This window comes from Vanessa tameamea, chromosome 5 (genome assembly GCF_037043105.1).
Source record: "Vanessa tameamea isolate UH-Manoa-2023 chromosome 5, ilVanTame1 primary haplotype, whole genome shotgun sequence".
NCBI classification, from domain to species: Eukaryota; Metazoa; Arthropoda; class Insecta; order Lepidoptera; family Nymphalidae; genus Vanessa; species Vanessa tameamea.
The window spans coordinates 13,627,372-13,653,553 of record NC_087313.1 but is presented as its reverse complement, the minus strand read 5'-3'; the positions used below and the strand labels follow the sequence as shown (position 1 = coordinate 13,653,553).

Genomic DNA, 26,182 nt, shown 5'->3' with positions numbered 1-26,182 from the left:
AAATCAAGTAAATTATGATAATAACCAGAGCTTATATTATATTCTAAATGAGTAACGCTGTCTGTGGTGATCTAATTGCAAAGCAAATATACACGCGACATAATAAATGCCTTTTATCCTTCGGTGCCTCGGCGTCTGATACGTTGTCCGCTCGCTTAGATTTTTATTTTTTACATCATTTTATTTGTAAATTGTATATATATTATTTCACTTTTATTCTTTGCTGTACAAACATGTAGACATTTTTAGAACGAAGTGCTTTTACGCGGCTTACATTAGAGTTAACTGGCAGTTATCATCATGGAAGGAAAAACGTGACCAGGCGACCATTCCTTCTCTTTTTCCTCCTCTCTGTCTCTGTTCTCTTTTATCTATGATTTTATTAAAACTTATATTTTGTTATGGGTTTAATTCAAACACATTAAATAACAATTTTGTTTCATTGTGTCTGTTATTAAATACATCATATATAACGAAAACAACTTCGTTCTCACCAGGTCTCTCACGACACCTCTTGTTTTGTTTTTTTAGACAAAACGCAGTACGACTATAAATGGGCGTAAAAATAGGAGACAAGTTGCCAGGGCAGGATTTTATCCGTTAAAAAATCTCGGGGAAAAACAAATAAGTATACCTAAGTATAATTTTTTTTTTAATCAGATATTGCATAGGTAATATAAACAGGATATTATAACAGTTTGAAAATTATAACTTTTTCAAATTAAAGTGGGAATTTGTAAATTTATGTGTTGTTTAAATAACTATTTGGATCATATTTGTCGAAGAGGAAATGGTTGAATGTGTTAGTAATCATTTTTTTTATATAGAAATACATATAAACTCATATTGAGCCCCAGTTTCCCTCCCCTAAGTACTTCCCTGTACTGCGGTGTTCGAGGAGCTGTCTAAAGCCGGGGGGTTGCGACTTTTAATATAATCTTCCTTAGCGTAAGCATCGTTTGCGCGGAGTCCACAGTCAGGCTTTATTACAGAGACGAAAACGTGTATTAGGTTAATAGATTACCTTAATCTATGCTAATAGTAGATATAAAATGAAAGTAACTCAACAACATCTGTCGACTAACCCGATGACGACACCGCAGGCAGAAACGAGTAGGTAATAAGATCCTCAAAGGATGTAGATGGCTACATTACTCTGTATTTATTATACAGACGTAAAATTGACCTAAAATACAAAAAGAAAAACACAAGCAAGACTAAAAAATATAATATTAGAAACAGGTATGTAGGTAGTGACTAGGTATGTAGGTAAAAATGTCAAAAATATGTTACACCACTAATGCGCCCGAGATTGTCTCCTAAATTGCCTATGTGGATGGGCTGGCATATTATAGAAGTGGATTTTGCATTGGAAAAGCAAAAAGGATAAGTATAAATACTAAAAAAACAATACTAAGCTTAGCGAGACTGGCGGTTAACAGCCAGTAATGGTGTAACAGTCGATACATGGAGTACCGTCGATTTATTTTTAAATTATTTATCTTACAGTATAAATCTTACATGATGCTTCTCTCCTGGATCTATTATATAGCTATAATATAGTAAAGTATGTATTTAAGTGTATTTCCTCATTCTCATAATCCGATCCGATCCGGTGTGATTCTAGTACTAGCCTAGTAAACCACATCTATAATCAAGCTTCTACGCCAGCGAGGTTGTAATTTACCGTCGTGACATAGTCTAATGGTTTGAACTTTGAATTATTGTCCTGTTCTGTAAAAATAAAACGGTCGTCTTCGTCTGGGCCGAATTTCAGGTATGTTATATAAATTAAATTGAAAATGCAAAGTTATGTAAATTTAATACACATCACTTTGTATTTGAAATGTTGTAGAAGAGTAACTACTGAGTATTTTTGCCGGTTCTTGTCGGTAGAATCTACATTCCGAGTCGGTAGCTTTACATGCCCCGCAATATTTACATAAAAGGTTTAAAATGTATATGTTATTTATTTTAAGGAACAATAATAATAATAATTAGTGGCAATTAAAGTAAATTATCTTTTTCACGCTTTCTTTTTAAATAAATCAATGATTAATGTAAATTACATATAAAAGATAATCTTTCGCTGACTGTTTTGTAGATATTTTGGACGCCCACAAATTGCTCAAAAAAGATCTGGATATGGTATAATTTTAGCAACTAATGCTTCTAAAACAAAAAATTATATAACTAAAAAAGTATGCAACATATTAACATATGATAAGCCCATTTACTACCTGAAACTGAAAACTGAAATAATATTGTAGTTTCATGTCAACTCGATTATTAGGTTTTGGGTGAACCGGGAAAACATTGATAATATTAGTATCTAGATAAAACATTTGTGCAATATTTTTTTTTAATTCTATTCTATAAGTCTCACATGTAGTGGTATTCAAAATGTAACAACTCGCTCAAACTTAAATAGTAGTTAAAACTTCATAAAATTGCATTATATCTTGTTTTTCTAAAAGAACACAACTTTTAGGGTGTGTCGTACGGCTACCATACAATGGTCCTGTATATTTCCATGTCGAAAATACAGGATATGTAAATTTAATTGTATGTGATGTTAGCTAAACTTTTGCTGTAAGAAATGTGAACTATTCATTAGCATTGAGCATCTGAAGTATGCAGGAGCTGACTTGACGAGAGTTCTTGCTATGTTTTTTAATTTATGTCTGAGCCATAGTTACCTGCCGGAGGATCTTATGCAAACTGTAGTGGTACCAATATTGAAAAATAAAACAGGGGATGTATCCGATGTTGCGAATTATAGACCGATCTCACTAGCCACGATCATAGCTAAGGTATTGGACAGGCTGCTTGATGGACATTTGGAGAGGCATATTAAACTTCACGATTCTCAATTTGGTTTTAGACCTGGTCTTTCTACAGAGAGCGCCATCCTTTACCTCAAGCAGATTGTACAGTACTATACAGCTAGAAAAACTCCTGTATATGCCTGTTTTTTGGATCTGTCTAGGGCTTTTGATACTATAACCTATGATGTACTATGGAATAAACTAAGGGAGGAGACGGATATACCCTTCGAAGTTACATTTGTTTTGCAATATTGGTACCACAACCAACGCGATGACGAGGACTTGGAGCGAGAGCGCAGGGCGCTGACCGTGCGCTGTAACATGCTGGCCCGAAGGTTTGCACGGTGTACTGAACGTGTAAATGTAACCTTGTTCAAGGCATATTGCCAATCCTTTTACACCTGCAGTCTTTGGATTAAGTATATGCAGCGCGCGTACAGCGCTCTGAGAGTTCAGCACAACAATGCATTCAGAGTGCTGTTCGGATTGCCGCGCTACTGTAGCGCCTCCGAAAAGTTTGCTGAGAGGCGTGTTGATAGCTTTTATGCTATTATTCGCAAGAGGAGTGCATCTGCGCTTCAGAGGTTACGAGCTAGCTCGAACGACATTCCGTGTGCACTGGCTGACCACTGGGACTCGGAAATACTGCTACAGGCTACATGCTGTCTAAGAATGGCGATTATTGTTTTTGTGTTTGTTTCTGTTTTGTTTTGCTTGCTTTTATTATTATAATTTTTTTTTTACTAACACTAATTATAAGGTTGCCATGTAATACTAAAACTAAAATATGGACAATGTCTGAGACAAAATAAATAAAAAAAATAAAATTAGAACGTCGATGTGCCACTATGGACTAAGATGTTGATGTCCCTGTAGTTGCAATGTTTCTCACTATTCAAACCGGAACATAAAAATACTGAGTATCGTTTTTTTGAGGTCGAATATGTGATGAGTGGTTTGCACTTCAGTAGGTGGGTAAAACCCTACCTACAAAGTTATCAAACATACCTGCAAGTACCTACAATCTTTTCCGACAAGACTTTTATTTGACTAAATAACTACAGCGATGTATGGTAAACCAATAAATTATAAACATTATAATTCCAAGACTGACCTCAGGCCTGAAAAAGAAGGCCTTTTTAAAATGGGTTGGAGTTTGTTCCACCTGGCTGCTTCAATGAGGGTTTGTTGGTAACCATGTGGCAAATTTTCATCCGAAACATGCAGGTTTCCTTACAATGAGTACAAGTTGAGTTATAAACATAAATTAAGCACACGAAAATTCAGAAGGATTTGCTCAGGTTTTCTGCTCTTATGATTCACGTGCTCTATTTACTGAGTCACTTGGACTTTATTTACGTGGAGATAAATTTTATTTACGGCTAGAATGCAGGTAGGCAGGTAGGTATACAAGTACGTATCCTCGCCGGTTAATAATCTAAAATCTTAAGAGCCCACTTGAATCCATCATAATTATCGTCAGTAAAAAATTAAATAAAAGAATAGACGCGTCAAATCGATATCATCCCTCAATCGTACAAAGATTCCGTAGTTTCGTTACGAGTAAGTCCGGAGCGATCCCATTGCGAACGAGTCCGCCACTCGACACGCAACTATCAATTTAATTGGGGATCCGCAGGCAGCCTCTTTACCTCGCTTAACTTTTCGATTTACATTCAAAACGGTCTTTTAAAAACCAACTCAATAACTACGGGATAAACCCTCGATTCAATGCGTACTTTACAAATCATTTGCCTGGAAAACTTTGTAGCTCGGCTGTCATTGGTGGCGCCGGCGGAGGCGGAGACTGTAACCCCGCCCGGTGGGAGCTGCGCATGCTAAACGCGTTTTAAACCCCGTTTAAGCGGTGTTTTGGGTGAAAACCACAAGAAAATGTATGTAACGTCGGTTAGGGGCAGGGCGTTGTTAAATGAAAAGATTTTCCCGCTTGAGCGATTTGAACATGGCTGACAGTCATCTCGGATGCGCGGGAAAGTGCAGCTGTCATTATTTGCGCGTTTTTCGAATGACATACTGTGAATCGATCGATTACTCGATTGAGATTTTGCATTTTTTAATTTCGTTTATTAAGTCGAATTAAGAAATCAATTATTTGTTATATTAAGGGCAAATATTTCAGTGTTATTATTAATAAATAGGATATTAACATTTTAAGTGCGTTTTTTTATGTTTAGTTTTTTTTAAGTGCGTTTTTTTATGATAAGATTTTTTTTTAACTTATTAGCCCTTCTGGTTTCGTAAGCGCTATGTGACACAAAGAAGGAGTAAATGGAATCGAGGATGCAGGACAGCCACAAGTCTTTCCTAATTAAGGATCTCCTGGGCGACGTGTTGAGGCCCGGCGTCGGCGTCACAGGTACTTATTTATATTCTCAGTTTTCGTTTTAGTTATAATTATTTTTATTTGACGGTAAAAAATATAGATAACGAAAACACGTGTTAGATATGTTTGTTTTTATGTTGTGATTTTTTTTTAAGGATTTTCGAAGTTTAACTTCTTTGTGCGCGGTAATGGCATATTTCAAAGTTGTAGTTGAGAGGATTTTCTATATCTTAGGTTATGTATGTAACAATGTTTAACTTATCTCAAGCGATTTTCACTTAGCTGAATGCGTTTTTTATTTAAATTGATGGAAATTATTTTTAGCCAAATTATGCATCAACATGATACTTAGCTCCCACAGCTGGGCTAAGGCCTCATCTTGATGATATATAAATACAAATTATGCATACTCAGTGGTGCTTGCACGGTTTGAACCCGTAATTTCCGGTTCAGATTCATATGTTTTCGCCATTGTGCCATGTCAGTCACCTTAATGAATAATAACTCGTAGAACAAATTTAAAATATACATGGGGCGTCCATGTTTACTTTAAATCCCGATACAAAAAATATTATATCATTATTTATACAATAAATAAATTCTGCTGTCAAGTTGGTCCAGTGGATAGATATAAGTCGGGCCGATAGAAAGTCTGTCAAAAATGTTCAGTAGCAGTCTAGAGTCTAGAAGTCAGAAGTGCGTACACTCTCGTTCCTCGGAAAGTAGACCTGTGGGCCTGTGCCTTAACTCTTTTCGGTCGTGTCTGATTGCCGTCCCACCGGATTATGACATTGCATTTGCTTACAAATATACTTGTGCACTACAATACCATGTTCTGCGGAGTTGGCTACTCCTTTAACACGGTCTAGGTCTAGTATGAGTCTACATATAATATAATTGAATTGATAATGATCAGTATGAACGCTACGATGATGATGATGAAGTCTACGAAATTCCTTTCGAATGAGTTTATAGAGCGAAGTGAGTTAAAAATGAAGGCACAAATTATACGAACTTATGAAGACAGAGAGGTCTTTATGATACTTTATAAAATATTGAAATATAAACAAATATTATCTTACCGACGTCCCATGTATTTTTTTACACGTTTATTCAAATACCTTAACGCGATCCGTGATGTTTTGTAGAACTTAAGAAACACGGAGAGAAAATCTCGCTCGTGAAATGTAACCTATCTAAGAATGTCTTCGGTGATGCGCTATTTTGATACATAAATCCTTTATATTTCAGAATCGTTTTCTGCCGTCATTTGCAGCTTGTTCCTACGGAACATCTCGTAAAAATTGTAGGAATATTTTTACTGACAAAAAACCATTAAAATGAGATGTTATTGATATTAATTTGAAAATGAAGTATGTCGCTAATATTATCACATTTTACATTAAATATAAACTGATCTATCACATACTCGTATATTTTCGTTCGGAAAGCGTCTGGATCAAAAACGTAATACATATTTCAAAGTACTCTTAGACGACAACTTCAAAAAGTATGAAATTTCGAACCCGAAAAACAAACAATATGTTTGTTTATTTATATGTCACCTCTTTATAATATGAGTTTGATATCGAATGGACAAGGATATCCAGAGGCTAAAGTAGAACTTGTATATAATAAGTATCGCCGGGATTACAAGGCAGTAGAATTATTCTTAATCCAGGGTGTTCAGGGAAACCCAGGCAAAGTACGAAGAAGGGATTTATAGATTTCGATAATGCATTAGTTAATAAGTATTTAAAAAAAAAAATGGCCGCCACGATATTGCAGACGTAAAACATCTAAATTGATGGTTATTATTAAAATAATTTGTAATTAAAGAAAAGTAATAAATAAATAAGCAGTAATGTAATTAAAATCATAGACTTTTTTTAATAAAATATTTTGTTTTTTTTTTTTATTATTATAATAATATATATTAATGAAGTACACGGCAAGAACACTAGGGAGTAGAGAGCAAGGTGATAATGACGATGGAAGAGGGAGAGCCACATGCCATTCGTCGTCGCGGCACACGAGTCGGTCTTACTCGAAGCCAGGTTCGGAATTAGAGGTCTCTACGCCATAGGGTAACAAAAGACTGGAGTCCGAATTATTTACCCCTGAATGTGAAAATTGATAGAATAATCAAATCATGTATTTTTTTTAAATATAAAATTTAACTTGTTTACATTGTATTTAAGTTGATCGTCTCATCGACATTCTAATGAATTTAAAAAGATGCCTCTATTGTGGGACGCCCCTAATTCCGGTTATGGTGTCAATAGATGTTTCGCGTCAAAAAATATTATCATTCGGTTGGCATAATACAGGAAATATTGTTTGTATTTTACACAGTATTGTATAAGTTGAGTGTGTGTAATAAAAACACTTATTATACATTAAACTTATTAATTGTTTTTTTTTATACATATATATACTTATTATTATCATATAAAAATACATTTATTACCGTTTGTCAAATACTATGAAACTATATACACATCAGGTCGATCGGATAAAGTAGATAATCCCTTTTAAAATTTTATTAATTACAATTACCAAACGATAGCATTTCTAGTAGGATTTAGTGGAAGTCTTCGGGGGGTATAGCCGCAGTATCAGCACAAAATAAGGCCCACATAAAACAGATTTATAAAAAATAAACAAATAAAACTGCCTATCAACACTATAAGCGTTAAAACATTATTTACTGCTGAGGCTTGATTTCAGCGAAATCTCGTCGAAAAAAAGGTTTTCAAGCTTTCTTTCGTTATTTATATAATTTCGTGTCATTCTTAATTTTATAACGCAATCAATTGTTAAAACAACCGATTGCAAATAAAATGTTCAATTTGTTGTAAAAAAACAATATGCCCAAATTTATGCGCCACGGGCTCTTGACCTGTAAATCCTGTCCCGATTTCCAATGTATGTATATAACAATTTAGGCTGTGCGTTGATTGTGAGTCTATCAGAACATTGCATTTATTTTTATTACATATGCTTTTGTATAAAAAATTGATCAAATTCAAAGTTATACCATGCACGAAAATTAGCAGGATAGCTCGAACTCGACTCGAATGATCTGGATGCTTGCATGGGTTATTTTAAATCAAGCTTCGGGTGCTCAAAACGAATGCTGAAACGGACGATGACTCATACATCTATATTTAATAATTTGTATTACAAAATGGCAATTTCAAAAACCAATTGATAAAATAGGACACACATTAAAATACGCAACATTGTGGCATCAGTATAGCATCATACATACATTGTACTCAAATGCATCGCTGCATCGTGAGCGAATTATTCTCTGCTATTTTCCTAACAATAGGAAAGCGGTGACATAATTCAATCTTGTATGGGTATTTTTTTTTAAACTGGGACAAAATCCGAAGGAAGAGTTCAGATGACGCTGTGGTTGTTCGTCAATTTTAACCGGAGATTGCGATTTGCAATCGAGATTGCAATTAATCGTGGGGAAGCTTAATGAGTGGGATCATATTCTGCCATATGTATATATGCTAACCAGGATTGGAGCAGCGTGTTGGAATAAGTTTTTAAACTTCTCCTTCAGTGGACAGGTGACTTTTGCTTAACAGTGCAACATTTACGGCCTCTTTCAAAGGTTTTTTAGTATGGAGAAATCTTGAAAGCTTCATTCACCTGTGGCTTTCCGGTCATTAATACCCATTTTTAAATCGTTATATTACATTTTTAAATTAAATGTAAAGGTACCGTCATTTCAGAAAGTTTACTGAGATGAACTGGCAAGAAACTCATGGGTTTCTGTTTTTCCATTAAGTTATGTAGTTATGATATATATAACAGTGTATAAAATAGGTACATGTCTGTAATATCATATATAGTTAAATTATTATTTATTCTGGATAAAAATCAGCGAATTTAAACTCCATATTTTTTGGTCATTTATAATATATAAGTTATAAAGATTATTTAAGAAGAGTTTTTAAGATATTATTTTTATATATTGAAATGCCCAGTTAAAATATCTGTGGAATAGATATATTGATATTTATTTGTTATCAATATTGTCATACTCAATTCTGTGGTCAGGTAAAGGAAATCCTGAATCAGATGCATAGTTTTCCCTAATTTTTAGAAGTTGTACTGTTGGCACTTTTTCAGGCAGAATAAAAATATACTTTCAAAATATAAGGATCCTTGGGGGACAAAGACAAAAACCACTGTGATAGTCGTGTTCGGCATGTACCGCAGAGGCTGCGGGATTGAGTCGATATAACGTATCTGTGGCCCCTCCTATCCTGTGCTCCGCTCGTAGCTCGGTGGAAATATCTTCTGGGGGCGAAGGTGATTTCGCCCTTCCACACTCATCGCTAGTGCGTACGGTCTCGCGAGGCCGTCTGAACTGTCATTCTCCTTTAGGACGTCTGAAAAAGAACCCCATAGTCATCCAGAGTTGCCCTACCTTTTCGCACGACAAGACGTTTTCGTCTCCTGGTAGACCATGACGGTCTTACAGAGAGTCTTTCAAACACTGGATGTAAATACGCCCAGTGTTTCTAGGCCTAAAGCAGTACCAATACAGTGCTTTCTTTGACTGGGGACCACGAAATGAAAACATAAATTAAGCACTTGAAATATTTAATGGCATTACTCGACCAAAATTTTATATGTAAACTTCAGTAAGGATACTCTAATTTTTACTTGAAGGCTTGTTCTGTTTATAATTAAAAGTCGAGCTGGGTTTGTTGATATATATATATTAGTGTCCGACCGAAACTGATTTTTACGACCGAAATCGAAACCGAATTTCGGCAACGGTCTCAGTTTCGGCCGACCGAAACTTTTTTACAGTAATCATGTTTAGAGGGAAAATAGAGAAAACATAATGATAATAATCAGCCTTTTTTAATTTTTTTCTTAAAATCACATAGTTTTAAAAATGCGTTAAATAATAACTTAAATACTTATTTAAGTTGTTACCTAATATCACAATAGTTATAGGTAGGTACTTAATATTTAAGTAATAAATAAAACAATATAAATCACATTTATCTTTAAAACAAATTAACTCCTAAACTTAATTCGTCATTTTGTATGACACTTCAACAAAAAACTATAGCTAAACTACTAAATTATAAACTAATCGTAATATTTCAAAACGCGTACACTTGATTCTTATAATTTCAAGCAGAAATCTGTATTTTTTATGTCTTATTAATATTCATAGTTAAACAATCTTATATTATAGGTAAGAAACAATAGTTTATCAACATCTTCGCCTCGCAGATTACTCCTTCTATCTGAATAAATTCGTCGTCCACTCGTCGGTGGAGCTGATAAGATTTTCAGTGCTACCTTTCTCAAAGACAGAAATGGACTAGAATTCCAATAAGCATAAACTGCACTTCTCTGTAACCTAGGTTCTGACAAGTATGCTTGAATGGCTATCTTAATTTGGGATAAACAATCACTGTTCCCCACACCAGAGGTTCCTATTAAATTACAAGTAGATTTATCATGGGCGTCCCAAAGCCCTCACGCTTTTTTGGGAGACGATATTCTAGATCAACAAGATGGCTGTGATTATTCAGAATGACAGTTTTCACTTATTGTATAACTAACATTATCCGTGTAAATCCTCAAATAGTTTTCTATTTCTAAGGTGGCAATGTCAACTTCATCAGAATTCAGATAGTTGCCTTTTAATTTTGGATCCAGTAATGTTGCAGTTGTTAGTGCAGGATGTCCTTTGACGTATGCAAATACGATCGATTCATTGATTCATGCAACCGTGTTTTCATGTTACTCATTATTTCGCTTTCATTTTCGTCTCTAGTTTGCAGCTTCCTATTTAATAGTGATATCTAAGGAATTGCAAGGGAAATGCATGCGTTATCATATGACAGATCAAGTGTAGCTTCATAAAAAAACTTTAGTACCTCAGTAAGATTCTTTATAATAACCCAGTCCCAACTCACAACAAACAAAACGCATTGCGAACACAAGCAAGTCACGACATGATTAGACAATTACCGCTCCGATTATGACCGAGCACAGCGCGTCAATAATCCCGAACGCAGTTTCGGTTTCGGTCGCAGTTTCGGCAAGTTTACTGCCGAAACCGAAACTAAATCGAATCTCATTTTTTTGCCGAAACTCAACCGAAGCTGAAACCGTAACAGAACTTTTTGTCGGACATTAATATATATATGTAATTTTAACTGTAGATCATATAAGGCAGAGAGAGCAAAATTACCCGGGCGACTTGGATTGAAGGGAGTCTCGCTGATGACCATCGGTTAGGTGTCCATATTTTGAAGGGCTGTGTCGCTATATCAGTGCTTGTACCGAGGTGCTTGTTGTGCTAAAGACGGAGCTGAAACGGAGAAATATGTGCATACATTACTGAGTATCAATGTGCCTAATTGTTTATAATTTATTGTGTGTGGTGGTGACTCCAAAGTACTCCAAAATAAGTAGCTCGAAACTTTAAAGCAGCAGTTGGATATTACCGGGCTCTACTTTACTAAAAATAAGATTTAATTTCTCTGAATGAAACTAAAATGAAAACTAAAGAATAAATTAATCCGACGAATTTAAATTTCTCATAACGAGAGCCCTAAACCGAAGTGATGCTCGTTACAAGATTATCATACAGAAACAGCTAGTTGGCGTTCTTACTATTGTAAATTATATGAAAAATTCATTGAGCTAATTAAAACTACGAGTCGAAATTAGGTTTTAATGTATTCACCCACATGGCAAGGACTAAGGGTTTTCATACTTGCAAATTACCTGCTTATTAGCGGCGCGGGCGGCGCTCACTTGAGCACGTATGGGTAACGTTACGACGCAGGACCCTTTTTAATTCTATAACAACGAGCATTATCAGCGCCTGAGACCTTTCATTCCTAATTAATGTTTGCTGAGCTTTTAAGGCGATTGTCGTTAGTGTTTGACGAGGCTGAGCTGGTGCACACTTTGCTGTGTTCTCTTGTTAGGGTTCCGTGTTTTCAGATAAAAATAAACCTATGGGTGCTTCGGTATTAGTTCGTCGATAATCGAGGACGTTGATTTTTCACTAACTTCGACTTGCCTATACAAAGTGGTCGTGGAATTCATTTTTCACATTTATAATAGTTTTATTTAATTATATTATTATTAATTCTATCACTGTGCAATAGGTGAGATATGAGTGTGATGATTTTGGAATTTCCGCGCCTCCGACAGTGTGTACGTCCTGCGTCGGTAAGTGTCTATTGAAAGTGGCCAACGGAGGAATCGGTTGAGAGGATAAATCTCGGTAATATCCACAAATGTATATGTATACGATAAATATTAAGTAAAATAGTAATTACCTCATTAATTCCAACACTTCCATATACAGGAGACGATTTTAGGCTCATTGCAATACGCCGCTCCTATGTAGATTGGTAAGCATTGACTGCACCGAGTACGTAAGGCTTTGTGCAAGCCCGTCTGTGTGGGTATCGACTACCAAACCGTTAATCACATATTTTACCGCCAAAGTACTACATAGTATAGTTATATTTCGGTTTGAAGTGTAAGCACAGGCAAGGGACATTAAATTTTAATTCCCAAAGTTGGTGGCGCATAGGTGATGTAAGGTATGAATATTCCTTGCAAATCTAATGTCTATAGGCAGTGGGACCGCTTTATATTAGGTGGCCCATTTCTCCGTCCGCCAATCTACATCATAAAAATAAAGAAAGAGTTATGAAGCAACATTAACATGAAGAAGGCTTTTGATACACACGTCACTTGGGGTCTACGTAGGTATATATCCGGTAAAGATCTGACAAATGAGTCTCCTTGAATTTTTTTAACTAATATTTTAATACCTATTGTGTTGTTACAATTAAATAAATAATATAAAATTATCAAAATTGTCATCACATCATCAGCCCATATTCGTCCACTGCTGGACATAGGCCTCTCCAAATGCACGCCACTGTGGTCTTTCTTCGGCAACTCGCATCCAGCTCCTGCCAGCCGTCTTGCGCAAAATTGTACAAATAATAATTTATTCTTTTTTTAATAATAAATCAGAAGTAACAAAAAATAAATGTTATTCATTTAGTATAGAGTATTATAGAATAAACTCGAGCGAGCAAAGTCACAAGTGACAGCTATACTAGCTGTGTGAGTAATGTTACAGGTGTATGCACACGAAGGCTCTTAGACAAGTGTTCGGACCCTTATTTCTTTTAAGAGCAGTAACTTCTCCAATAACAAGTTCGTGACCACTCGCAGTTCACGGTTTACAACCTAAGTATTTCAAATATAAAGATTTTCCCTTTAAAAATATACATATAAATAATGATTTTTTAAAATATTTTATGGACATAATATCCGCCGAAATAATATGAATATCATTAAATATTATAAAACATAGTCCCGCAGTGGCAGTGGCAGCTTTTGCTTGGAAAGTATCGAGATCGATTTGTTATCTGATTACGATGACGTAATAAGCTATGTACAACATATCAATTTATGATATTCCTCTTGTCTTTAAAAGATTTGTCTTTACCAATATAAACAAAATAATACACTTTATAATATTATACTGAAAATCAGTACATTTATGGCATAGGTACTTTTAAAATGTGGCGATGACGTGAACGCGTTAAATGATACACGAAAAAAAAACAATGATATACATTTATTAACTTTTAGCTACAGGACATTTTTTTCATTTCATTAATTTACGACATCCTATAACAGTATCGGAGATGTGTTTACATAATTAAAATACGGCTTCATAACTTACGGGCAAAAGAGGTCAAACGTTGCCGTTCCGAATCATTTATTTAAAAATTATTAACCTAAAGAAATGCCAGCTGAAGTTAACACAGGGGCGATATATGGAACGAATAATATTTCTTACAGCGCCGGTATCTATGGTCGGTACAGACAACATACCGCCAGGTGGCGGCCTATTTGCAAACTATTCTATAAACAAAAACAATATTTTTTGGAATACCGATATTATCTTTAAGTTCGTGGAATAAATTAAACCTTGTTATTAAATAGGTTTTCTTTTATCCTAAACTTACTTTCTTTTCTAAGCATATATCTACTTAACATTGAGGATGACTACAATATATGTAGACATCTACGGCGTAGCGAATGTGCATGCGCGTAGGTAGGTAGGTATATATATATATATTATTTAATGTATTGAATGTACACTTGCACACATGCACATTTAACGGTTACTTAAAACGTTTCTGAAATATTTTTTTAAAAAGATAAAAAATTAACAGGTTAGGTTATTTTCTAATCCTGTAACTATAAGTTGGGCATACTTAATATCTTCATGAGTCTTATCTCAATATACATTATGTAATTAAATTAAATATGTATATAATTATTCGCATTCTCGGTATTTACTGGCTCGAGACCATCTCAAATGTAGAGCTGTTGGAGAAATGCCATGAGAGCCCGATTGACAGTCAGATCAAGCGTCGCAAGGAGATGGATTGGCCACACGCTCCGAAGGGACCCCGACCATATTCCCAAACAAGCTTTGGACTGGAATGCCCAAGGGAAAAGAAAGCGTGGCCGTCCTCGTCAAACCTGGCGACGCTCCGTGTTGGCAGAGGCGGCGAGCATCGGAATAATGTGGAGCGAGGTGAAGCGTGAAGCTCAAGACCGATCGCGATGGACGACATCTGTGGACGCCCTCTGCCCCATTTAGGGGACATAGGACATTCATCATCATATAATTATTGCATTAATATTTATTCATCAGAATAAATAATGTGCAACCGCAAACGTCGCAAATCTATTGTATTACAAAAGTAATTTAGTTCTAAAAACATTTGCATTTTTAACTTCATCACAAACCAATAATCTCAATGGTATTCACTATAAACAGTGCGAGCGGGGCAGCAAATTAAGTCATTTACGACTAGGATTTTGGTAATTCCATAAGAATTACTAGCGACCCGCCCCGGCTTCGCACGGGCGCAATGCTGACACTAAATATATTACAGAATGTTTTTATATAAAATGTTCGCAGCCTTTTGGTCATTTCACAATACAAACCGCTATGTCCCTGCATTTTAAATCTGTAATATCTTCGAAAGTATTGATTTATATTAAATGCTGTAAAAGAACATATTGCAAAATGTATTTAAGCTACTTAATAGGATTTTAAATACGATGTAAACCAATGCACAATTTTTTTATTCTGAATTAATATAAATTACCATTTAGTGTATATGATATACTAGAAATCTGTAAGAGTTTAAAGTCAAGTAACATCTATATATCCCAATTCCGGGCTAAGCCCTCTTCTTCTCTTTAGAGGGTTACAGAATTTCATTAGGAAAATAACCTGCATTTTGACTTACGATATTTTCCTTCGAATTATAAACACAGTGCTATGTTGTGTCATGCTTGTAATTATGAAGAATATTCTTGAATCTTACATTTTTATTATATATTATTTAAATGTGAAATCTGTACTACGGCACGCCTTCAGTGACCGTTGCGCGTCTCTGAGTGCGGTAGTTTAACGTCTATGTATTAGCGAATCAAATACCAAATCTTCCAATGATGATGTTAGCTTTATTATTATTATTTGTTTTATAATATTTTTTTGTTTTTTTTTCTCATTACTGAATAAATGAAGTCTGCCTCGAAATCTAGGTTATAACGCGAGAGAACTCGATGTCCTCGCATTAAATCAGGCCTTAGGCTGATCGAACACGTTTTTCCGTAAAGCTATTGTGTACAGTGTGTTATTTTTTCCATCTCATCGTATATATCGAGTGTGAGGGAAACGAATATATTAGTGCTATATATATTGTAACTCAAGCTAATTATTGATAAATTTAAATTTCGAATTCTGTTATACTAGTACAGCAATTACGACATTTGGAAATGCAAAGGAATCGAGAAGGCAGATTTTATGATGTTGTAGGACGGCCTTAGAAGGCTTAACTTGAAATTGTCGAACTCGGCCTATTTTTTGTATATAATGACTGAACTGATACGGCGTTGTCGCCGTTAGTTAACAAACGAATTTACTCGTAGTATTTACAAAATATAGTTTTGTGGTCTCCGGTGATATTGGTCGATCTTGTATTAATTTAATTAGACTTTATAGCGTTGCCAGGCGTAGGGACAAGTACTAGACTCCACTTCAAATTTTAAACCTAACCGGGGTCCAAAAGACGTTCGTCCTATGAGATCGTAACTCGGTTCAGGGTGGGTATATGTTTATAAAAATATACGAGAAAAATTAAAAGGTAGATTTGACTATATTATTATTACTATACTTATTTATTTTATTGATAATGTTGTTGGTGATGGCAGAATACCTGATGTACTGACACTGGCTTTGAGAGAACTAAGACGGACCATAGTCGGAAGTTACATGCATTGACCGCTAACACGTTGACCTCGTCTCATATCAGGTATACAAGGATGAGGGCTAGTGTCACAGCGGAGAATGTTGGAGTAAATAAGCGTAATAATTTTCTCTAATTCCAAATTGAAACACTTGAATCTTACCCGTCTACTTACCGCCGCGAGTGACAGGAGGGCTGGTCGTTCGAGATCCGACATTATGATACAACGAAAAGATGCTTTTACTATTTTTTAAAGTATACTTATTTTAATTCTCAATATTTGTTATAAAAAGTCTGTTTTGTATTAGAACTTTCAAGATGTTGATTTCATACCTCGTCTCGTACCTATATTTGTTTCAGAGAGTACTATGCGCTGTTAAGTAATGAATTACTAAGAATATGATGGAATCATGATAGAATTAGATTAAAATAATAAATAAGGATTTCAAAGGACTCGGTTGCGAAAATGTGACAATTCAATTTGTAAATGTATAAAATGTCCATATCTCCCGGTTGGGTTAATTTAGTTATTTGTAATGTAAACTTGCTCGTTATATTGAAAACAGTACGAGCTGCTGGTAATTTTTCGAACCATCACGGAAACTTATACTAAATGATAACTAATAAAATTTAATAAAAATAAACGGAATCAAGTAACAGTCATTTGTTTTATTTTAAAAATAATAATGAATTAATCATGTCTATATCGCAAAAGATCAGAAAAGACAAATCAACTTTTGACAACGAATTGACGCGATATCATTGGTCGAGAGCTCGAATAATAAAATCTATGACATTTAGTATCGGATTGAAATCGTAATCGATTTGAATAAATATTGCAATTAAATATCGACGTATCGAAACTTTGAAAGTCAAATTACAGTGAGTATATGTCGTTAAATGGAATGGAGTATAGTTCCGTTTTATATTATATTAATAAAGATCCGTTTTTTGTGCCGAATATAGGTAAGTTATTAGTAAATCAACAATCAGTAATGGAATAAGAATATTCCTTCGTTGATTTAAATAGTCTACATATTATTCTCCAGTTTGTAATTACTATACGATGCATATGCTCTCGAGATCAGCGTGTCGCCACTCAGTAACGCACGCGCCACACACGCGCCGATTACGCGCACACGCGTCTATCAATTGACGTTTCTGTCGATGGATTGTCTATTATAAAACTTACTCTATTGACTTTGACCATAGACTTTTGTTATTTTCTTTCGTCTGATTAGATGCACTTAGTGATTTTTATACTTTTGTTAGTAACGTATTCTCAATGAACATATTCGTAGTTAAGAGTAGATTTTTATATACAGCTAGCGATCAATATTAACTTAGAATTATGGGTACATATAAAGAGGTTTTTTTGAAGTCTTCTTGTTTAACTAATATGGCATTAATTGGTCTTTTATTATTCTTTGGTCGGTTAAGTTAATCATTGAGTTGTTATTGTAAATGTGCAGAGGCGTACATACTTTGTTCGCCTTTTCGCTTTGAGAAATAGCTAAGGCGAAAATAATCTCAATGTGTTGGAATTTAAATGAATTTTTTTAACGTATGCTACAAGTTAAGGCTTGGCAATTTAATAGTTTATAATAACATGTTTTATTAACTTTTGTAAAGTATATCCTTATTTTAAAACCAGATAAACTAATAATCTTGATCTTGAACTCATAATCTTGAGTTTATTAGTTTATACGGACGGCGTTCGGAGCACGTTGAATTCTTTTTTCTTTATTTTCAAGAGACTGTAATTTCGAGGTGACATTGTAGATGCACGTGGATCTTAGTTGACAAAAGCGAGTCGGATACCTATGACTTTTCAATTGCTTATTTTTTTCTCTATAAGTCGTCTGTATCGAAAAACCCTGGATGAACAATGACGTGGTTAATAAGATAGTTAATTAGGAGGAGGCATTTGACCACCATTTACATTCAAGGACTCTTATGGCTAATTATGAGATCTGAATTATCTCTAGTGTAAATACACTGTCTTTTAAATGTTCCAAATCAGAAAACAGTATTATAAAGTATTGATGTCTGGCGGAGTATTTTTTAATTGTATATGTATTATGTATAAGTATTCGTTTATATAACATTATTATTATTAAAATAAGTCTATTTCTCTACCACTGTACTTGGTGGTAGGGCTTCGTGCAAGCAAATCTGGGAAGGTAACACTCATATACTCTACCGCCAAACAGCAGTACTTAGTATTATTGTGTTTCGGTTTGAAGGGTGAGTGAAATTGCGTAACTACATGCGTAACTACACGAGGGACATAATATCTTATTTCCAAGGTTCCTTGGTGGCGCATTGGCAATGTAAGGGATAGTTAAAATCTGTAACATTGCCAATGCCTACGGACGATGGTAACCACTTACCATCGAGTATCTCATTTACCAGTGCGCCTATCTATTAGAAATAAACTAAAACTACCTACCATATTCTATTACAAAGTCTCTTATATTTTGTCTTGTCTAGATATTACTAATTATAAATAGTGATACTACACATTTAGTTCCTTAACTATGGCACGCTTGTACAATATCACAAATGTAATTTATTTAATTTAATAAAAATAATATATTAAAGTACCAAGACTATATAGGTAAGTTATAGTAGCTGGCTTTAGCAAGAGTATCAAGATTGCAATACAATGGGTGTCGATATATCGCCGCGGGGGCCTCGCTAATTTGTCGCACTGTTTAGAAGCATCCCTTACGAGCTGGGGTCTTGAGTACGATCGGTTGTCGTAACAAGCAAGATCATTGTTTAACTCAACCCACCGTTTGATTGTCATCCTTTGTCAATGAATAGGCTTTTACAAATATATTATTAAGGTAAAAATACTTAGGATTATTTTACTTAGTAAGACTTGAACAGCATTAAAATACCAATTTATTGCTTTCCCATATATTAAAATACTTCTGCACTGGTTAGAAAGCACTTAATTAATTAATTTGCTCTGGTTTTGACATGTGTTTAAAATCGCAGCTTAAGACCATACTTGGTGGAAACGCTTCGTGCGAGGCCGTCTAGGTAGATACTACCCATTCAAAATTAAATTAAACATAAAGCGTTTTTGTCATTTATTCTACCGTAGGACAGCAATACTTGGTATTGTGGTGTTCCGGTTTGAAGGCTGTGTAAGCCAGTGCAACTACAACCACAAGTAACATAACGTCTTAATTCCCAAGGTTGGTGGTGCATTGGCGATGTAATTAATAGTTTAAATTTCTTACGGCGCCAATATCTGTGGGCAGAGGTGATCGTATTTAATAAGGTGCCCCATTCGCTCGTCCGATTACATATAACAAAACAAAAAAAAAATTGAGAAGAAAGAATAACACCATCATATATAAATTGCCGGCATCTTATTACAAGACTTTTATTAGTGCAGACAGTAGTGCTAATTCTCTTATTATGTCATCAATCATACGTAGGTAATAATCCCTTCAAACGAGTCGATCTAACACGATAAACTACTAAATCTAAAGCGATTTATATCATCTGAATAGGCATTCAATCAAAACTTAATTCAACAATAATTTGCTATTTAAATTCGACCAATCTGATCAGGTCATTATGAACTGTGACATTATACGAGTAAAGGTGCATGTACATAGGAAATATTCAAATAATATAGTTTTAGTTAATGGTTACGACATATAAACTTGCGTTTCTTCTTACTTTTTTTATAATAATAACAATATTAATCTAAAAACGGATGTACCGTGTGATTTGTATTAATAATAACGAATTTTTCATATTAAAAGTTACTTTGCAATTTAAATTCTCAGAAGCTACCCATTTCTTTTAGACAACACTCGTTCAAGAAAATGTATTATTCTGAAATTAACAAGATCTAGGATAGCCAAGTACCTAGAACATTTAAATATTGAGCAAAGATTACGGATTCAAACCCAGGCAAGCACCACAGTGTTCACATTGTTTATAATGAATATCGGAAAACATTGTGATAACATCTAAACAAATTCGATCAAATTTTGGCACAAAGGTCCACCAAAACGGCTTCAGAACGTGCAAGCTCCAAGACTTCTACTCGAGACGCAAGAAAGGCTAAGCCTACATTTTCAAGTGGTAATCATAAAGCCAAACTTAAAACAGCTACTGCTTGTTTAATATTATTATTGTAATGGCCGACTAGGTGTTCAATTTCAGGAGTACAGGTTCTGCAGCAGCACCTTTTCCTTGGTATTTTCATAAATAAATATAAATAATAAATATCGGACAACATCACATATCCCGTTTTAAATACTGTTAGTAATCACATACCTTACTCTGATCCCAATGTAAGTAGCTAAAGCACTTGTGTTATGGAAAATCAGAAGTAACGACGGTACCACAAACACCCAGACCCGAGACAAGATAGAAAACTAATGAACATTTTCTACATCGACTCGGCCGGGAATCGAACCCGGGACCTCGGAGTGGCGTAGCCATGAAAACCGGTGTACACAGTACTCGAGCACGGAGGTCGTCAAATGCATAGTTTGGCTTATGATATTATATCAGTGTTAGTTTACAAATAATATGTCTACACTTATTTTTTAGTTTCTTTCGAATATATATTTTTAAAGATTAATATCACAGTCTATGACTGTTTAAAAAACAAAAATCTTATAATTGCGAAATGTGACCGAGAATAATGTCCCGGGAACCCCCGCCGCGATTCGAATTGCAAATGCATCGCTCATTCCGCTGCCCTTTCTCATTTTAAACGAAAAATAGCAACAGATTTGACCTTTGCTTTAAATAAACATTTATTTTTAGACAGCTTTGAGAGGGTAGGTACCGTTCTTTTTAAGAACTTCCAGCGCATTAATGAATATTGAGATAAAGAGTTTTGTAATTGATAGATGTTTATCATACTTTGACAGAGGACAGCTGAGATGGACATTACTAGAGTAGGTTATCCATTGTATAGAATAGGTGTATGCTAAAACAACGTCGCTGCTTCAAGTCCAATCGAACGAAATCCTCTTATTTTGCCTTATTTTCATCATTTTATATTAGACTATGGAAATTGTAACTGTATTTACTGTAATGTACTGGAGCAACAAGTGGCCATATGCATCAAATCTTCTTTATAATATTTATGCGATAAGTTTTAAGCTTTCTTTTTAAAAAGACAGAATATTTTTTTTACCTGTGGGACACTAACACGTCCCCGGTACGAGAAAGTTGGTGCTACGTCAGACAAACTCGTATTTGAAAATAACGCGGATTTTCGATTTTTCTATAGTCACAGAAATATCTATATCAAAGGAAAATTTAGTGGCGGGAAACCACAGGAATATATATTTTTTAAAGTAATGACATAGCTTTATTATTATAATTAATTTGAATTTTGAGTTTTGGGGTGACCACTTGTCATAAGAGGGCTTTCGCCTTTCTATATAAAATTAAAAAAATGTAAACAAAATTATTGCAGGTATAAAATGAGATAAACCTAAATCCCTAAAAGTAGAATTCCAGCAGATATAAAGTTACCGAACACTGAACAGATATTAATTAAAGAAGTTTTGTCTGTTTCCGCTTCTGTAGTTTTTCCAACAACCGCTATAAAAGCAAAATGATAAAGGTCCATAACGATGTTTTGGTTGGAGGAATTCATGCGAAAACGTTAAGATGTTCTCGACGTCCCCCGACGGAGGATCGTTCGCTAAAACATATTTATGCAGAAATTATAACGAGAGAAACACTCAAATTCCGACCTCTTCACCTCCTGCAAAATAACGAGTAATCGGCAACCGCTACGCCATTACGCGAGCCGTACGAATGTTTAGCCGTGGAACCATGAAAAGCGACCCGCTGTGAATGGTGAATGCCCACTCTCCACCATTTTCATGCAAATTAAAAGACACAAACGCAGGCATAGACAAGATTCCCGCGCGCGCTAAAACACACCATTCAAAAACGTATTCAATTGCTCGAGAGCGAAACGGAACGCCCCGAGGCATTAATTAGAGCAGAAACTCGTGTCTATGGCCGTTCCTTTTTTAAAACTGACGTCTTTATGTGGCCCCGCTTTTGTGCACCATCCGTTTGTGCGCGAGAAAGTGTCAAGTCTTAGTTTCGAGCGATGCTTACCGTTTGTTGTCTTTGGTTTGCAGTATCGGTGCGGTTATCTTTTTTATAAGTATAGAAATATTCTATTTCTGTATATTTGAGTTTTGAGTTGCTTTCATTGACTTTCTGGAAATATATAAAATAATTAAGATTTATTTTGTGTTTTGTTCAGGTACCGCTCAAGAGGTTGAAGACATTACTAACAATAGGTATGATTCAGCGATAACGCACAATCCCGACGAATCGGATATCGATGACGACATATCCGTCGGTGACAATCGTTCTGAAACATCTACACCAAAAAAGATTCACGTATCATATGGAAATGACTGTGAAGCTTATGAAAGAAAGGCAGACTGCCAGAAAAGGACCGAATCCGAAAATGATCGTTCAACTCCAATAGAATATAATACTAACCGAATACCAAATTCGGAGTATTCATCTCCGTTTAAAGATGATGAGCATGAATACGAAAGACCAGAAGATTCTGTGAAGCTCTACGAGGGGTCTCTTTTCCAACTTTATAGACCAGATAGAGAAAGTGCTAAAGAGGGAGAAAATGGTTTCGAAATGGCGGGCTCTATCTCGGACAGTATTTATGGGAGATCTATGGATCTTACTAAGAACTCATTCCAGTCACAACTTCTGGCTGGGTTCGCGGCATCCGTAATGGCGGGCAGTTCTCAGCGTGACGCGCAAGATTCAGCTGGTAATTTACGTAAATTATTGTATTTTTTAAATATTTTACTTTTTTATTATTATTAACATTGCATTTTTAATAATATAATACGTAGCTATAATGTATAGTCTACATTAATTCGAAAGATAGGAAAAGTTATTAATAACCCAAATTTCAAATAAAGCGTCATTGTTTTTTAATTTTGTAATTATGTGTTGTCATTGACAGTTTGAACTTATAAATTAAATATGCGTATACTAGGCGTATACATAAAAATGTGTCAAAGGCGTGGTAGTGTGTGTAATGTTTTTTTACATTAATGTATTTCTGATGCACATTATTTAGAAATATTAACTTTCTGCATTATTTCTCCATGTAATCTTTACATTTTATTTATCTTATACTTTTCTTACAACTCCGTCTGCGTAATTTTCCTAAAGAACGTTTTCTATTCACGAATGAAATAAACTCATTAAATTGCAAAGTATAACAGCAATAAGCCAGACCATAAAAAAATATTAACTATTGAGAAAACAATCGATGTTGTTGATTATAAATTACGTATACGTAATACGCACAGGCAATTACTGTTTAAAATATGCAAGCAAATTGAGTCAATTTCGTAGAGTAGGTAAAACACCACCAATAAGTAAGATCACTTTTCTCTAGATCGTCCTCAATCCTCAGGGCGTAGCGGCAGTACTCCCAACTCAGGACGGAAACCTCGTCGTCGACGCACCGCATTCACACACGCGCAACTCGCGTACTTGGAACGCAAGTTTCGATGTCAGAAGTACCTGAGCGTCGCTGACCGCGGAGATGTGGCTGATGCTCTCAACTTGAGCGAGACGCAAGTCAAGACTTGGTATCAGAATAGGAGGTAAGTGTTAAGAGATGTAAAGTACGTACAATAAAGCCACGGGTTTAAGAGTGGGCCTTTAATTCTGTAGAATCAAATTAAAATAAAATATATATGAAATTATTTACCACATACTAAAAGAAATATAATCATAGCAAATAGGATTAAATGAGGAACAATGCAAAGTTACTTTTTTACACAAATTTAATAGGACATCTCTTAAAATATATTGTTTAATTTTACTAATAAATTGTTATGACTACATTATATATATAATAGAATATTTTTTTTACATAGTCTAACATCACTAAAATTTAAAAACCGATAATTTAGAGCTATGATTTGGTTTGACAGTAACCTAAAATGTCAGGATTAACCTTCCAAATTCAAATTTTTCACCGTTTGGCGGCTCTTTCTTTAAATCTCTTTAACGTTAGAGTTATGTTAAGCATGTTGAATTTCTTGTCATTTGCAATGAAAATTGCAATTGACTGCTTATTGAGCAATTGAGAGCTTGCTTGACAAAGAGATTACGATGGGATCATTGCATATAGCGCTCTGTCTATCTGAATTATCTATATAATAACTTTTTTATAGAACCAAATGGAAACGTCAAAATCAACTACGACTCGAACAGCTCCGAGCGCAAGCGGCGACGGGAGAACGGGAGCTGTCAGCACACGCGTTGCCTCTCGCTTGCGCACTCCTCCCTCCTTATCCCGCATACATGCACTGCCATTTGTAAAGCGAGATAAAACAGCTTGCTTTCAAATTATATATGCACGCAATTATGTAAATAATATAATTAGGGTCACATAAGTGTAGATGAAGTTAACTATGACGTAGCACATGTACAGGCAAAGTAACTTGACGTGACTTAAGTTAATAGTTTTACTTCTTTAAAATGTACACCATGCCACTATGAAATTGTTATTAACCGCTTGTTAAGCAGAGTTCACACTAAAGACAAAGTGGCAACTTTTGCGTTGTATAATTGTAAACATATGTCAAGTAGGCGGTGAACATCAAAGCAATACGTGATTAATGTTTAATACAGTTGTAAGTACGTAAATTGACAAATATTTTAGTGGAATCGTATCACATCGAATTGTAAATATTAAAAAAAGAAAGGTTTTTGAATTTTGTTTAAATACTTTTATGCTTTCGTTATTACTGTTTTAAATATGTTATATATAATAATATATTTATATGTTCGCATCTTAATTTATTATACTTTCTTGTTTCATTTTTTTAATATAAAATTAAGTAAACATTCTGATGGTTAATGGTAACCTCTGTCCAAGGATAAAGGATAATGCCAGAGTCAGATATACCGTAAAAAATAAAACCGCTCCAAATTGTATGTAGTTATGTATTCTCTTACGAGTATAATAATGTAATTTTATGTGGTTGAAAATGGATATAGGTCTTATGTCATAAGTTTATTACAATAACATAGAGAAATGTATAGGTATTTTGTTTTTATCACAGCTTATCTTTGTGCGTATAACAAATCGGGCAAGAAATACTAAAAAAATTAATATATAATTGATGTTTGCTATTTGCGCCGCGCCGGCATATTTCAACTAAAAAAGAAACACATAATTCATCAAATACACACACATAAAACATCAATGGCGAATCTTTTGATTTAAATAATAAATATATTTTTTTGTTCAAAAATATTATGTGCATGCCACTACTAGAGGAACTAATTTAGTTAATCTTCCATACCGGTATGATATTTTCAAATTATAGATGAACAATCTACGGGGATCTACTGTAGTATAGAATTTATTAAATGAAAAAAAATAACGACGCAAACATATGTAGATTTAGACATTTAAATTAGTTACTATATCTATTGGGATTTGACCGATGCAAGCGTCGCCTGAACAACAATTAAAATATTACTTAATAATAATATAAAATTAAAAATTCGTAACTTAATAACTATTATCTCACAATTAATAGATTTTACTTTGATTTGATGAT

General features: G+C 34.6%; 1 protein-coding gene across 1 annotated transcript; it reads left to right on the top strand.

Moving 5' to 3' along the window:
- Positions 1 to 5,077: 5,077 nt before the first annotated feature.
- LOC113404447 (homeobox protein Nkx-3.1-like) lies at positions 5,078 to 25,314 on the top strand. Its single transcript, XM_026645336.2, has 4 exons — positions 5,078 to 5,205; positions 22,822 to 23,358; positions 24,016 to 24,208; positions 24,785 to 25,314. The coding sequence occupies exons 1-4, from the start codon at positions 5,118 to 5,120 to the stop codon at positions 24,930 to 24,932; spliced, it is 966 nt and encodes a 321-aa protein (XP_026501121.1). The 5' UTR covers positions 5,078 to 5,117; the 3' UTR covers positions 24,933 to 25,314.
- Positions 25,315 to 26,182: the final 868 nt, after the last annotated feature.